Source organism: Uloborus diversus, unplaced genomic scaffold (assembly GCF_026930045.1).
Source record: "Uloborus diversus isolate 005 unplaced genomic scaffold, Udiv.v.3.1 scaffold_14, whole genome shotgun sequence".
NCBI classification, from domain to species: Eukaryota; Metazoa; Arthropoda; class Arachnida; order Araneae; family Uloboridae; genus Uloborus; species Uloborus diversus.
The window spans coordinates 1,050,428-1,064,685 of NW_026558098.1; the positions used below are offsets into that span (position 1 = coordinate 1,050,428).

The window sequence follows — 14,258 nt, forward strand, 5'->3', positions numbered from 1 at the left end:
GAAAAATTATTATTCTAGCAGGGTAGTGGAACCTTGGAACAGCTTACCGGAAGAGGTGGTCATGAGCGAGGGAGTAGATAGTTTTAAGAGGGCCATTGATCTTCACTGGGGATTGTAAATTGACTGGGACCAGCCTAGCTGGGCCCAGAGCCTGTTGCTGGTCGTCACTTTTGTATGTGTATTTTAAAGAGCAAAAGTGTAGGCCCCTTTCACACGAGCTATAAACCATTTTCCATCACTCTGTATCAGCCTCGATGTTCAACACGGCGGGAAGGATCGATCCGACCGCAGTTACGAACGAGAACGAAAAACGAAATCGTTTAAAGGTAATATAAACTGCACAGCGCTATTCATATCCCCACGTCGACGTCGTCCTCCGAGCTGACGCGGCCGTCGTCTGCCGGGCAGCACGACTTGGCCACGCCCACCGGAAACCCGAAGAGGGGGGCGTGGCTATCCACGCCCACTTTCTGGAACAGGTCCTCCTTCCCGTTAGGCTCCTCCTTTCGCAGGAACCTCTCGATGGACCCGTCGGGGTGGATGTGGCTGAAGAGGGTGATCTTGCCGCCGTTCGACTTGGAGTCGGGCGCGAAGTGGTGGCCCCCGAAGAAGGGGGAGATCTTGTCCTTGACCTCGAAGGGGTGGTCGAAGTGCATGTCCTCCTTCTTGTCCTCGCCGTGGTGGATCATGGCGAAGTCCTCCTTCTTGTCCGGATCGTGGTGGATCATGGTGAACTGGCCCTCCTTCTTGTCCGCGTCGTGGTGGATCATGGTGAACTGGCCCTCCTTCTTGTCCGCGTCGTGGTGGATCATGGTGAACTGGCCCTGCTTCTTGTCCGCATCGTGGTGGATCATGGTGAACGGGTCCTCCTTCTTGGCCGGATCGTGGTGGATCATGGTGAAGTTGTTGGGCCTGGGCGCCTCCTGGGAGCTAGACCCGCTGAAGTTGTGCAGGCTGCTGTCCTCCCTGGGGTTGTCCGGGTTGGAGCAGGACCTCCTCTTGCGCTTGGGCCGGGAGGATTCCTTGTCCGGGGAAGGGTCGTCGGATCGGAGGTTCTTCCGCTCGCGCTGCTTCTCGTTCTTCCACCAATTCTTCAGGGTCGAGAGCACCACTTTCGGCCTGCACCGAAAGGGAAGAGAAAGGTATCAGAGTGGCTCTGGAAGGTTAAGCTCCAACATTGACAATGATCACCTCTTTTTCGGTTCAATTGGAAAGGTCATTGGCGCGGATTTCGGTCGGATTACTTTCTGATAGCCACAAAATGTCTATTTGAGAAATATTCCTACCAATTCATTTTAAAAGCTAAGTGTAAACTAAATGTAAATGTTTTTACTCACTTGTATTTCTTTAATAATGAAACAGCAGTTAATCTTGCCCCTTAAAGGGCGCTTGTTTCAAATCGCGTATCGGAAAAACAACAAGTAAACATCGGAACGACTTCGAACGACGTGTTCGTCAGAAAGAAGGATGTGACGTCAGAGCACGAGCGGATGTGTGAGGTAATCTCCCGATGACTCCGCGGCAAATCGATTGTTCTGGAAAGATCCAGATTGGCTCTTACCTAAGCATATCCGGAGTGACGTGCCGTGTGTGCGGGGGTAGGATATAAGCAGATGAAATGAGAAGGAAAGCACTCTTCTGCTCGCGTTTCTCATTTTCGACCGACGATAGTCGTATTTTTTTAAGAGGATCGTTCGCTGTTGAAGCGACGTCCTGCACTGAGGAGAGGGCTGTTAGGATTTCGCCATGAGAGTTAGGGACTTAAAATTTTTTGAAACATTTTAGAATAATTCTTGTCAGGGTGTCAAATATTCGGAAAGATGTTCTTTTGGAACATGAAGATTGATTTGAGTAGTGTTGAAATCCCTCATACTTGTTTATACCATTTACAGAAGTTATTTATTATTTACAGTTGTTAATTATTAGATTTATAAATAAAATGATTTAGCCTTTCAATTTGAGTTCTGACATTTCATTCACTAGATAGCTACAGAAATGTGAAATAGAAAGGCATCTGCTAAACTTATGGTGTTTACCTTCCTTACGGGACTTAGACACAAATTGTTAGGTCAACACTTTGGAAAGTACATCCTTTTATGTACTAAACTCTCTAAAAAAAGGCAAACATTGTCGAGGTCGTCGGGGATTACTCACCTCTCCTGCTGCCTGACCGGCCCCTGGTTGAGGATGTCGACGTACATCTGCAGCGTCCTCTTGGAGGGGTTCCTGCATCCGTGGAACCAGTCCCGCATCATGGGCAGCTCCTTCAGGGGGTGGAACGTCAGCCGCCCGTCCAGAGGGCGCTCCGTGGGGACCACCTCGGGGGTGCCGCCCTCTGCAACAAGGAGACTGGCTTTACTTTTACTCGCCCTCGACTATTCTGCCGTGTGCAAGTAAAGGGCAGTAACTGCAAATTTTTCATTTTTTTGCACTTTTGTCATCTATTGTACGTTATCTTTACTGTACAAGCTCGCTTATTTGGTTTCCGTTGAAAAAAAGGCGCGAAAAAAAACGTCTAATTCCATTATTTTCCCATTGTTAGAATTGAACCCAACACACATTTCTTCAAATATCTAGAAAACTCATTCCTGCAGATACTGCCGTTTACCTGCGCACGGCAGTATTGTGGTCGACTCTTATGGTTCATGCTCACATCAAATCTGTTACCAGTATGGTTCAGATAGCAGTATGGTTCATGCTCATATCAAAACTGTTACCAGCATTTTTATTTTTTAGAAATTCAATAATCCTTTTGAACACGCTATGGAGGCCGGATTCGTTAAACCACAATCTAATAATCTAATAAGTAACATCAATGAAGGTATTTGAATATTTCCGAGAGGATGAGAGGTTTAATGATCCAGAAACGCGAGGAGTTAAATGCGAGGAGGTAAGCCTTACGTTTCGTCTTCGAAGCCAACTGCACGTCCTTCGGCTTCTCTCGCAGCGGAAGAGCGCATGACGTTACTTCCTGTGCCATTTGACGTCATAATCGCTTGAACTTTAAAAATAATTTAAAAAAAAACTGCTTATCGTATCGCAAATTTTTTTCCACCTATGATGTTCATACCTCTATCGTATAAAAATAAAATTGAAAAATCGAAAACTTCCCTATTATTAGTATTACTGTGAGATAAGCTCACATTTATACTGCTCAGACTCCAGTCACGAATCTCATCCATGTTTGAAATAATTTTAAAGGACACCAACCCCCCACCCCCTCCCTCCCGTTCATTGACACGTCAATCAGTCATTAGCAATAGTTAAGACGATAGGATACTTTCATAACAAAAAACGAAGTCAAACACGAAAATGCAGTTTAAAAAACAAAGTGTGAAGATCTTTCGCCCCTAACTACTGTATGACAGTTCAATGTGGCTACTCTGAGGTAGGTGATGTTACATCCTATATAGCAAACTCGGAACTTCACACAGACTTACGTGACCAAACATGGCGCAAAACGAAAATTCTTCATTGTTCAAAGTCTTCCCGAAGTTGCACCAAAAGATGTAACACAGATCTGTTTATTCTTAGTCCCTTCCAGTAGCGAATTTTAGGGGGGGGGGCACAGGGGGCCTGAACCCCCCCCAAAAGGATGAATTAATTTAGCTATTTTTTAAATTATTTTTAATTGACTTCTCTATAGAATTTTTTTATATGGGTAGTTATTTGAAAAGAACACAAAACACACACAGCATATTTTGAATAAAAGTATTTTTGTTTGCTAAAGCAGGAACACTGGAGTCAAAGGCCAGAGTGGCAGAATACATTTAACTCAATGGTTTCAAATTCAAGGGAACGTAATATCGCGGTTCGTCCATTAATTCCATGATGGAACAAATAATTAACATTTTTATTAAAAATGTTAATTATTGGTTAACTATGATTTTCTTTATCACATACTATTAAAATGTAAATTAATTAAAAAAACTCAAATGAGGTATGGGTTTATGTAATAACCTAGCCCTCGTGCTATAATCATAATGACAATGTTCCTAATAAAAACCGCTCATTGTATAGCATCTCGGTAACATTATGCAGGGTTTAGTTTTTGTTGGCTTGTAACGTTTAAGATGTTTTACGTCCGCATTCAAAGTATATTAGGGCATAATATTTATGTACTTAGAAGAGTATATTCATTGGCCTGAATTGATCCAAAAAAAATTAAAAAAATAAAGTCATGAAAACTTTCTTATGAAACATTGTACATGGGGAGGGGGGCTGTTCATTTTCCTGTGCCCCCTCCAAAACATTTTTCTGTATCCGCCCCTGGTCCCTCCCCTCTTTTCTCCCCAGATCTTTTGGTAACAGATTTTATTGCTGGTCATTTTTTCAAAAGTGTTACATTATAAACTAGTATGTTGTGGCCATTACGAAACTTTCTTCTATATATATGTTTTTTTTTTTCTGATCCCTCCCCATGCTTGACGAGGAAGCAATATTCTCAACAAAAACAAAATGACACATGCAAAAACTTGACGACCATCCCAATGTCTGAATTATTACAAAAGCAAAGCAAAGAGCGAAAATTGAAAGTTATTTTAAAAGCCTTGCTTGAATTAATTACAAATATTTTATTTGTTAACAAACGCAAGATGGCAACAGTTAAAAATTTTAAATCATCGCGATTTTCTGGTTATTTTCCAACAGTTAAAATCACGCGAAATACGCAGACGAAAATCTATTACGATTTATCTTTCTTATTGTTGCATTAATAAAGCTATTTTTATTCACAAAGAAAAAAAAAAAAACATGGAGCAATTGGCGCCAAATTTGAACCAACGCCTGTTTACATATGGATTGACATTTATTCCAAATTTCATCCAGAAGGTAGCATTACTTCTTGAGATACGGCACTCACAATAAAAATAAAAAAAATAAAAAAAAAAAAGAACGTTCGATTGCGCCACCCCCCTTTTCAGCTATTGACACCAAAATAGAGTCAGCACTTATACCTTTTAGGGGCTACTTGTCGATACATTTTTCTTTGATTCCGTTCATTATTTCTTGAGATACAGCAGTCACAATTGACGACAAAAAACGTTCTATAGCTCAACCCTCGTTTGTGTTATTGACACCAAAATTAAATCAGCACCTGTTCCTGTTAATGGCAACATATGGACTAAATTTTGTTTGATTCCGCCAGTTACTTAATAAGGAATAGCAAGTACGCGTCACTCAAAAAACGTCCCATTGCTCCACCCTCCTTGGAGGGATTCGCGCCAAAAGCCAATTGGCACAAGTTCACAAAGGGGCACATATGTGTACCAAATTTCGTTCGATTTCATGCGGTCGTTTTTGCTGTAGAGCGGCCACAAAAAACTGGTCACACACAGACGTGATACACACACACATACACACACACACACACACACACACACGCAGACAGACAGACATTTTCCAAAAATTGTCGAAATGGACTCAGCACACCTCAAAACGTTCGAATCCGTCAAAATTCGAAATTCGAAAATTTGCACGAATCCAATACTTTCTTCTATATATTAGATATAGAAGAAAGTAAAAAAACGGGACGGACGGCCATAGTGTGAGCTGCCCTTAAGGCTTGTTGCTTACCGGGATGCTGCTTTCTGTAAGTCAGGTACCACTGGCCGAACTCCTGGCACTTTTCCTTCCCGATCTTGCCCATGTACCGGTTGTTGATGATGTTGGACAGCATGGGCTGCAACGAAAAAAGGGAGGACTCAGAATCAATAGAAGCTAGTATCTGGCACTAAAAGTAAAAGCAACAGAAGCTAATATAAAAGAGAGAGGAAATGGTACCCCTTAACGTGTCATGCTGTATGGGAAACAGGTCACTAGCAGGGCCACCGAGAGCCTAGGCGGGGCCCCTCATCAGTTTGGTTGCCGTGCCATCGTTTTTGACAAGGTTGACATGGCCTCTCGTCGGCCCTGTTCACTAGACATGGCAGATTGTAACATTACCAGACTCTCGAATTTCGATGTCTTCTCCCGATCTCCTTAATTGAGTATTTTGTTCTTTACAAAAATGTAAAAATATTTCTTCTCCAGTCATTAATGGAAAAACAATTATTAGTCATTCATTAATAAAATATTTACAAACTGAGAATAGAAAAATTTTTTGAAGCTTTTAATTATTCTGAAGTTGGTTAGATTAGAGCTTTCTATTCTTATTAAAAATTCTAATATTGAGAGGAACTATAAAGAAGAGAATGTGAAAAAAAAAAGATATACTGTCGGCCCTGATGGATAATCGAACGATAGCGATCGGCTTTTGCACAAGGGCGCCCATATAGGGGGGCAAGCGGGGGCTCGAGCCCCCCCCCCCCCCCCCCCAAGAAAATAGAACTTGCTTGTTTTTAGTGCTTTTTTCTTTGCAAAAATGTAAAAACATTTCTTCTTCAGCATTAATGAATAAGTTATCAAAAATGCCAAATTTTAATGACTCTAATCTGTCCTGAAATTGGTTTTCATGGGGAAAATATCATGCTAAACCATGGTTAAAATATCTGAGCCCCCCCCCCTTACAATTTTGCATATGGGAGCCCATGCAGCTATGCACTCCTGTTCTCAACCCATACTTTCACAATGAGCATCACCTTTTTTTTTTCTTTTCTTTCTTTTTTTATATATATAAAGTGCAGGCACTCATTCCCCCTCGTTGCAGCTCCAAAAGTGATGTTTCCCCCCCCCCCCAAAAAAAAAACCAATTTTCAAAAAATGCCAGCCATTGCTCACCTGTGAGAGAGGACACAGCTTAGCCAGCTTGCTCTGAGACATCTCCCTCAGCAGCTCCAGCACCGCATTCCGCACCGTGATGTCCCTCCACTCCTGGGGGTTGTCGGGAACGCTGCAAGAGGAACGAAACGCTCTCATTGGACACGGCCCACACTCCAGTTCCGATTGACTTAGAAGCTTACGACCGCCCGAAACTGTCAGAGATAGACATCTCCAGACATGATGAAAAATAATGAAACTGCATGGCTGTATGAACAACACTTAGTATACGTGAAATACACGGCCAGCTCAGTCATTTCCAGCCGAGGACTGCCGTTTCGTGCTTATTAGCGCTCATCAGCCCGGCATAGGAAAGTGACTGAGCTGGAGATGGAAAACCTCTTAAGGAAGCCAAGAGTGCCAAACAAACTGGTAGCTAATATAGAATTAGCAGACCAGACGAGTGACCGAAGCAATGGTTCGGTTCAACTTCGAGTCAACAACATCAATCTTCGGACTTAGCTTTTTGGGATTTCTGTTTTAAGATTTCGTGTTGCTTGTTTATATTAAGTTGAGCGAGAGTCCCACCAAATTAATGAATGCGATTACAATATTTTCACAGCTATTTCGTGATATATTATATGAAACTACGGATATGAATAACTGATAATCTTAAGAGAAAAATGATACTTCAATATTTATTAGTTTGGAAATATTTAATTAACATAAATGTAAAACACGTTGTTTACTTCAAAAATAAATAGAATATTAGTACAGAAATCCGTCTTTTGCGGATATTTTACGCTAGGCGTAAACAACTTAGTATTATACATTTGTATTTAGGTTGAGGGTTCGACTTTGTATTAGAAGTGATGCTGCAATTCGAGTACGCTCTTCTGAGGTTAAAAATCTGGTCCTGAAAAAAGACAGACAGATCATACACCGAATCAATTAATAATTAAGACGCATAATTCAATCTTTACTGAGGCCTAAAAACTAAATCAGAGAAAACTTTGTGATTTCTAATTTTTATCTGTTGCTATCTCATATTTATTACCAAATTTAAAATGTTTGTAATTAATTTTAGCAAGATTTTTGAAATCGGCGTAAGTCCGCGCGCATGCGCAGTTGAAAAGGCAAATTTGTGATAACCGCGATTTAACGTCGAGTCATTCAATCTAGTTGAGCAAGCGACTTACTTGAATAACCTAGGTCGCCTACATAACCTATATCAACCTAGTTGAATAACAAAGACAAAGATCGCCTCCGATCGTCGTATGACTGGTTCTGGAAAGACCTACAAAGATCTGTAAGGTTGGAAAAGTCACCAAGCGTGGCGACTTTTCGCCAAATGTGCCACAAACGAACTGATGTGTACATCACGTGACTTCTTTTTACTCCAATTTAATGTCATTTCCCCATTATTGGCAATTTTAATAAGATTCAATTGTTTACCTTCTTTCTAAATATCACCAATAGTGGCCAAATTGAAACCAAATTTAAAAATTAAAAAAAAAAACGCCAAATTCGTCGCCAAATTGGCGATTAAAAGACTGGCGATATATTGCAAAGTGTCCGACAAATTATAACACCACTTGAGTATACATTGAAATTGACAATGATTTCCCCCCCCCCCCCAAAAAGGGGCAAAAGACTCCCTTAGAAACATCCGAATGAAACCAAAAGGAGAGGTGCACAACGAGGCCCCCACTAGGAGTCTACGTACCAAATTTCAACTTTCTAGGACATACCATTTTTGAGTTGTGCGAGATACATACGCACATACGGACGTCAAGAGAAATTTCGTCGTAATTAACTCGGGGATCGTCAAAATGGATATTTCGGGTGTCTGTAGGTTCCTAGGCACATATCCACGTGTGGTCGGGTTGAAAAATAAAACTCAACATTCATTCGGGGGTGAGCAAAATGGAAATGAAGGCCGATTTTCGGGAGAAATTTTTTTTCGCAAATACAATACTTCCTTACTTAAAATACACCGCCAGCTCAGTTATTCCAATCCGAGGACTGCAGTTTCGTGCTTTTTAGCAATCATCAGCCCGGAATAGGAATCACGTGAGCTGGAGGCGAAAAATCTCTTAAGGGAGCCAAGAGAGCCAAACAAACTGGTAGCTAATGCAGAACTAGTAAACCAGATGAGCGACCGCATACAAAATACCTTAGCTTTGCCATCAATCTTTGAGTTGAACTCAGTCATTTCCAGCCGAGGACTGCAGTTTTCGAGTTGAACCGAACCATTGCTTCGGTCACTCGGCTGGTCTGTGCTCATTTTACATTAGCTACCAGTTTGTTTGGCTCTCTTGGCTCCCTTAAGAGATTTTTCGCCTCCAGCTCACGTGATTCCTGTTCCGGGCTGATGATTGCTAAAAAGCACGAAACTGCAGTCCTCGGATTGGAATAACTGAGCTGGCGGTGTATTTTAAGTATTTCTTACTTAGCCCTGGCTTTAGGGCGGTAACTTCCTACAAAATACAATACTCCCTTTTTTCGTAAAAGGAAGTAAAAATAAGATAAAATATAATTAGGCAAGTTCTGCTATTTCCTTTGAAGTATTTCCTCACACTTTTCTAAAATATAATTGATTTCTTAAAAACACGTACACTGTTAAAAATTTTCCGGAAAATTTACGGTAATTGTTACTGGCATCCATGTTGCCTGTCACTATTACCGTAAAAATCAAATGTTACTGTAAAATTTTACGGTTTCCTCGGTAGGCCACAGCAACCAGTTGGCGCTGGGATCGCTTATTTCTCCGGTATAAATTACCGTAAAAATCAGCGATGCGTCGGCGATGCAATTTTACAGTAACAATTACCAGAAAATCTTCCTGAATTTTTAACAGTGTACTGCAGACGTTTCTTCTTTGTAGAATGTGTTGTGTGCGAGGGAAAAAGAAGATCAATTTAAATCAAAGGAAAAACAGTGCCCCACCTGTAGAGCCTGACGTGTAGCGATGCGACGGTGGTGAGCTCTCCCAGGATGTCGGCCACAGTGGCCTCCGGGTTCTCTGTGACCTGGTCGAAGGCCAGGGGCTTCCACTTCTTCACCTGGATGGAACCTGTGGGGAGGAGGGAAACATCACAAAAACTTTTTAATATGCATATGGTAAACGCCGCTAGGGTGGTTTTAAAAAAAACTTTGTTTCAGCTAGAGTACAGGGCACCCCCTATTTTTTTTTTCTTTTTTTTTTTTTTGAGCAATCACGATTGCTTATTGTTCTCACTTGACTGTTTTTATTGATGTCCTATGATTTTATTTCCCTCTGCAGCATCACCGTCGACCGGCTCCTCACAATGCTGCTGATACAGCGAAAGTCGTCTCCAGTTTGCGTCAATATCTTACACACAAACGCATACAAACACAACTACACACACACACAAACACATACACACACACACACACACAAACACATACACACACACCTACACATACATACACACGACTCATGCCTACACACAGACACAAACACACATGCCTACACACACATCCCCCCACACTCATACACACAACTACCCACACACTCATATCTGCACACAGACACAAACACACATGCCTACACACACATCCCCCCACACTCATACACACAACTACCCACACACTCATATCTGCACACAGACACAAACACACATGCCTGCACACATACACATATCCCCCCACACACAAACACTCATACACACCACTACCCACACACTCATACCTGCACACAGACACAAACACACATGCCTACACACATACACATATTCCCCCACACACAAACACTCATACACACAACTACCCACACACTCATACCTGCACACAGACACAAACACACATGCCTACACACATATACACATACCTCCTACACACAAACACATACGCCTACATACACACACTCATGATTGCGAAAAACATAATTTGAATTCAAGAGGTCAAAATTCAATTTTTTTTTTTTTTAATTTTTTTTTTTAACATTTACTAATAGTATTATGCTGTAAAAGTTTTAGCTGCTTACTCCAATTTTAAGAGGGTGCTCCATGACCCGTTCATTTAACATGAGCCGTAGCATAGAAAATGCCACAAATTGACGAATATTTAATTTTCCCAGCTGTTTTTTTTTTTTTTGTAAATAATTGTTTCATTGCATTTTTTTTTTTTTTTGCATATTTCTAGTGTATATTATAATATGTAGCATTGTTTTTTCAGTTCGAAGTATTTTTTAACCCCCCCCCCCCCCCGCCCCATACTATTGAAGTTTGAGGGAGGGGGTTGAGAACCCTCTTTCAGTTGAAATAGGAAGCTAAAATGCTTCCAGTATATTGCTATCCACAAGTCTAAAAGTATTGAGGGGTGTCCTGTTGTCAAGGAGAAACTTTTTTTTTTTTTTTACATATGTATTTTTGAACCACCCCTACGCCGCTCATATGAAGCTGTGTTTGTTCTAAAGACTTCTTATTCAACAAAGCAAATATTCAGAAATATTTTTTCGAAAACGTTAAATTCTACATGCAATTTAAGAGAATTCAATTTGATTCTAGTCAAACAAGATGAAATATCGTTAGAAATATCCGTTCGTTTTCTTTTTTCACTCGAGGATCGCACCCCATGTTAAAATGATTCTGACGAGCCAGAACAAATGTTAAACTTCAAAATATTCAACAACTGCTAAATGAATCATCAGCAATGAAGCAAATATCACTCAACACCGTAAACTCGACGGTTACACACGTATTTACTTCCAAATACGCAAAAATACTGCTCAAAAGGCTTCACAAAACAGAGCAATAAATGCTCTCCAGCGTTCCGCTCCAACGATTCACAAGCAAAAACTAACTCGAGACTGACTTTTTATCACACGGCACGGCTATTTATAGACCATCGAAAGAGACCTCTCAACTATTCCACAAGATTCCGGAAAATCGTAGACCGTTATCTTATTTCTTTCATTCACAAATTTTAAAATTCAGAAATGAGGGGGCCGTATACTTCGGCCGAATATACGGGGGCTGTCTATTCATTACAAGAAACTATTTACTGGTTACGTTACTTCAATAATTTTAAATGAAAGATAATTTAATAAACGCCAAATTTAGCTAGATTACGACAAAATAATCACAAAAATAATTACAATTTACAGAATGTGTAACAATATTGTTACGCGTTCGGAGCAACCTCAAACTTTCTTTGACTGACGACACATTTCTTGAGAAAAGCACATGAGATTCATTTACAGCTATGTACAAGAAACGTAGTTACAACTGCTAAATGAATCATCAGCAATTAAGCAAATATCAATTAACACCATAAACTCAACGATGGCACACGTATTTACATCCAAATACGCAAAAAACGCAGCTCAAAGGCTTCACAAAACAGAGCTAATACATGCTCTCCAGCGCAGTTTTACTATTCACAAGCAAAAACTTAACTCCTTTATCACTCCCGGAGGCTATTTACAAATCCTCGAGACGTTTCCAGAAAATTCGAATTGCTTCTCGATGTTTTCTTTTTGTTCCATTCACAAAATCTTATCTTTAAGAAATTGAGGGACCATATACTTCGTTCTAACGTAAGGGGGTTGTATATTCATTACAAGAAACTATTTACAGGTTAAGTTACTACAATAATTTTGAATGAAAAATAATGGAATAAAACGCCAAATTTAGCCAGATTACAACAAAATAATCAAGAAAATAACTACTATTTAAAGAATTTGTAACAGTATGTACAATAATGTCCATTTTGTAAAACATAGATATTGTATCTTTTGAAAGAGTCATCTTTACCACCTTGAGGTTTTTTCTATTTGATTTTTTCTATTTTCTATGTATTTCGCTTGTTTTACGTTTGCCCGTGTTTTATGTTTTTTAACTCAGTCCTTGAGAAACGTAAAATCGGGACCCAAACCCTCCCCCTCCCAAAAGAAGGCTTGTGAGTTCGAAAAATTTCCGGGAGGAGGTCAACAAACTCTCTCCTCCACCCCCCCCCCCCCCGCAAACATTTAAAAAAAAAAATCACTCACAACTGTATTTTTACGGTTTAATTTCCTTTTTTTCCCCCAAATCCTTGAACCAATGTCATCGAGGATCGTCAAAAAATTTGAACTTTTAGAGCTTCAATTTCGAAAAAATTGCCGGAGAAGATTTCTTCAATCCCATCCCTTTACCTCATGCTACCAAAGTTATCCCACATATAAGTTTTTTAAGACTCCAGTTCCAAAAAAATTTCCGCAGGAAGACTACAAGACCTAATTTTTTTTTTTCCTAATAACACAAAAAATCTTACACTATGCTTTTGGAAATTTAATACGAACATATTTCCGGGCAGTGGCGCATCCTGAAAAAAAACTCTCGGAGGGTTTTTCGAAATCGAAGAATATTTTTTGCTTTCTTTCTCCTTCATTTAAAATGCGGAAATGTTTTCCAATTCATTTAATCAAGCAGTTTTTGTGACTTACTATTTATTCATTTATTTTATTTGTCTAAAAGTTATTACTAACTCGTGTATTGATATTACAATTACTATGAAACAAAGAAAAGAGGGGGGGGGGAGATGCGTGAACAAGCACATTACAGTTTTGATTACATTTATTTTAATATTATATTCATTTTTTGTGACATCGTTCAAAAATTCTTCTTATGCATCGATGTCTTTATGAATGTCCATTGTCCAATGCTTGCTAATAATTTTTTTCAAACCTACTCACTTGGAAAAAATAAAATACTGTTTCCTCTCTATGATTGTTTTTGAGTTTTGAACCTCATGCCTTAATGTCTTTAAAAAGAGCCTTCAGTTACGTTTTTAGGACTTCAATACCAAAAACAGTCCGGGGGAGAGGCCCCGAGCCCTTAACCCTTTCATTAAAAGATCCACTAACATGCCTTTTGAATCTTCAATATCGAAGAGTTGAGAGATAGCGCCTGACCATTATGAATCTGGATCTGGATCATATATATTATTAATCTGGAATAATTATAACAGTAATATTCTTGTTCTAATTAATTATCTTAATTATAATATGACATAATAAAGATGGCTAACCATCGCATTTTGAAGGCTCCAATTTCGAATGAGCCCCCATGTCCTTCTTTTCCTCATCTTTCAACATCATTCAAAGATGGTCTAAAACTGCGTTTTTAGAACTTCTACGCCGAAACATTTCTAGGGAAAAGGTCTGACCCATGTCGTCTGCTACGTCATCAAAGGTGGCCTACAGTTGCGTTTTAAGGACTTCAATTCCGAAATTTTTTTCCGGGGGAAGGCCCCCGAACCCCGTTTCTTTGCATCACTCAAGATATCTAAAATTGCGTTTTTGAAGCTCTAATATCAAAAAATCGACTGTGGAAAATTTTTGAATCCCATCATTTCCCTTCAAGTCACTGAAGATAGCAAAACATTTATGTTTTCGAAAATATAACCCTCAAATTCCAAAAAAAATTTCCCAACTTTCAAGCGTCCGAATCCTCCTATTAACCATCAAAGAGTCAAAAAATACGTTCCTAACAAACATTTTTTGGGGGAGAGACCGCAAACTCTCCTACTTATGCGCGAATATTAAACAGCTCCAT

At 39.8% G+C, this 14,258-nt stretch overlaps 1 protein-coding gene across 1 annotated transcript; it reads right to left on the reverse strand.

Annotated features, from left to right (window-relative positions):
• Positions 1 to 350: 350 nt before the first annotated feature.
• LOC129232822 (uncharacterized) lies at positions 351 to 13,798 on the reverse strand. The gene is made up of 6 exons (XM_054866920.1): positions 13,732 to 13,798; positions 9,646 to 9,772; positions 6,718 to 6,829; positions 5,575 to 5,680; positions 2,155 to 2,335; positions 351 to 1,119 (listed from the first exon to the last, which is right to left on the reverse strand). The coding sequence occupies exons 1-6, from the start codon at positions 13,796 to 13,798 to the stop codon at positions 351 to 353; spliced, it is 1,362 nt and encodes a 453-aa protein (XP_054722895.1).
• Between the last annotated feature and the right edge of the window lie 460 nt (positions 13,799 to 14,258).

Coding starts and splice junctions, on each gene's coding strand:
- LOC129232822 (XM_054866920.1), bottom strand. CDS start 13,798: ATGTTGAAAGATGAGGAAAAGAAGGACATGGGGGCTCATTCGAAATTG. Junction 9,773..13,731: donor GGAGCCTTCAAAATGCGATG/GTTAGCCATCTT, acceptor TCCTCCCCACAG/GTTCCATCCAGGTGAAGAAG. Junction 2,336..5,574: donor TTACAGAAAGCAGCATCCCG/GTAAGCAACAAG, acceptor TCCTTGTTGCAG/AGGGCGGCACCCCCGAGGTG.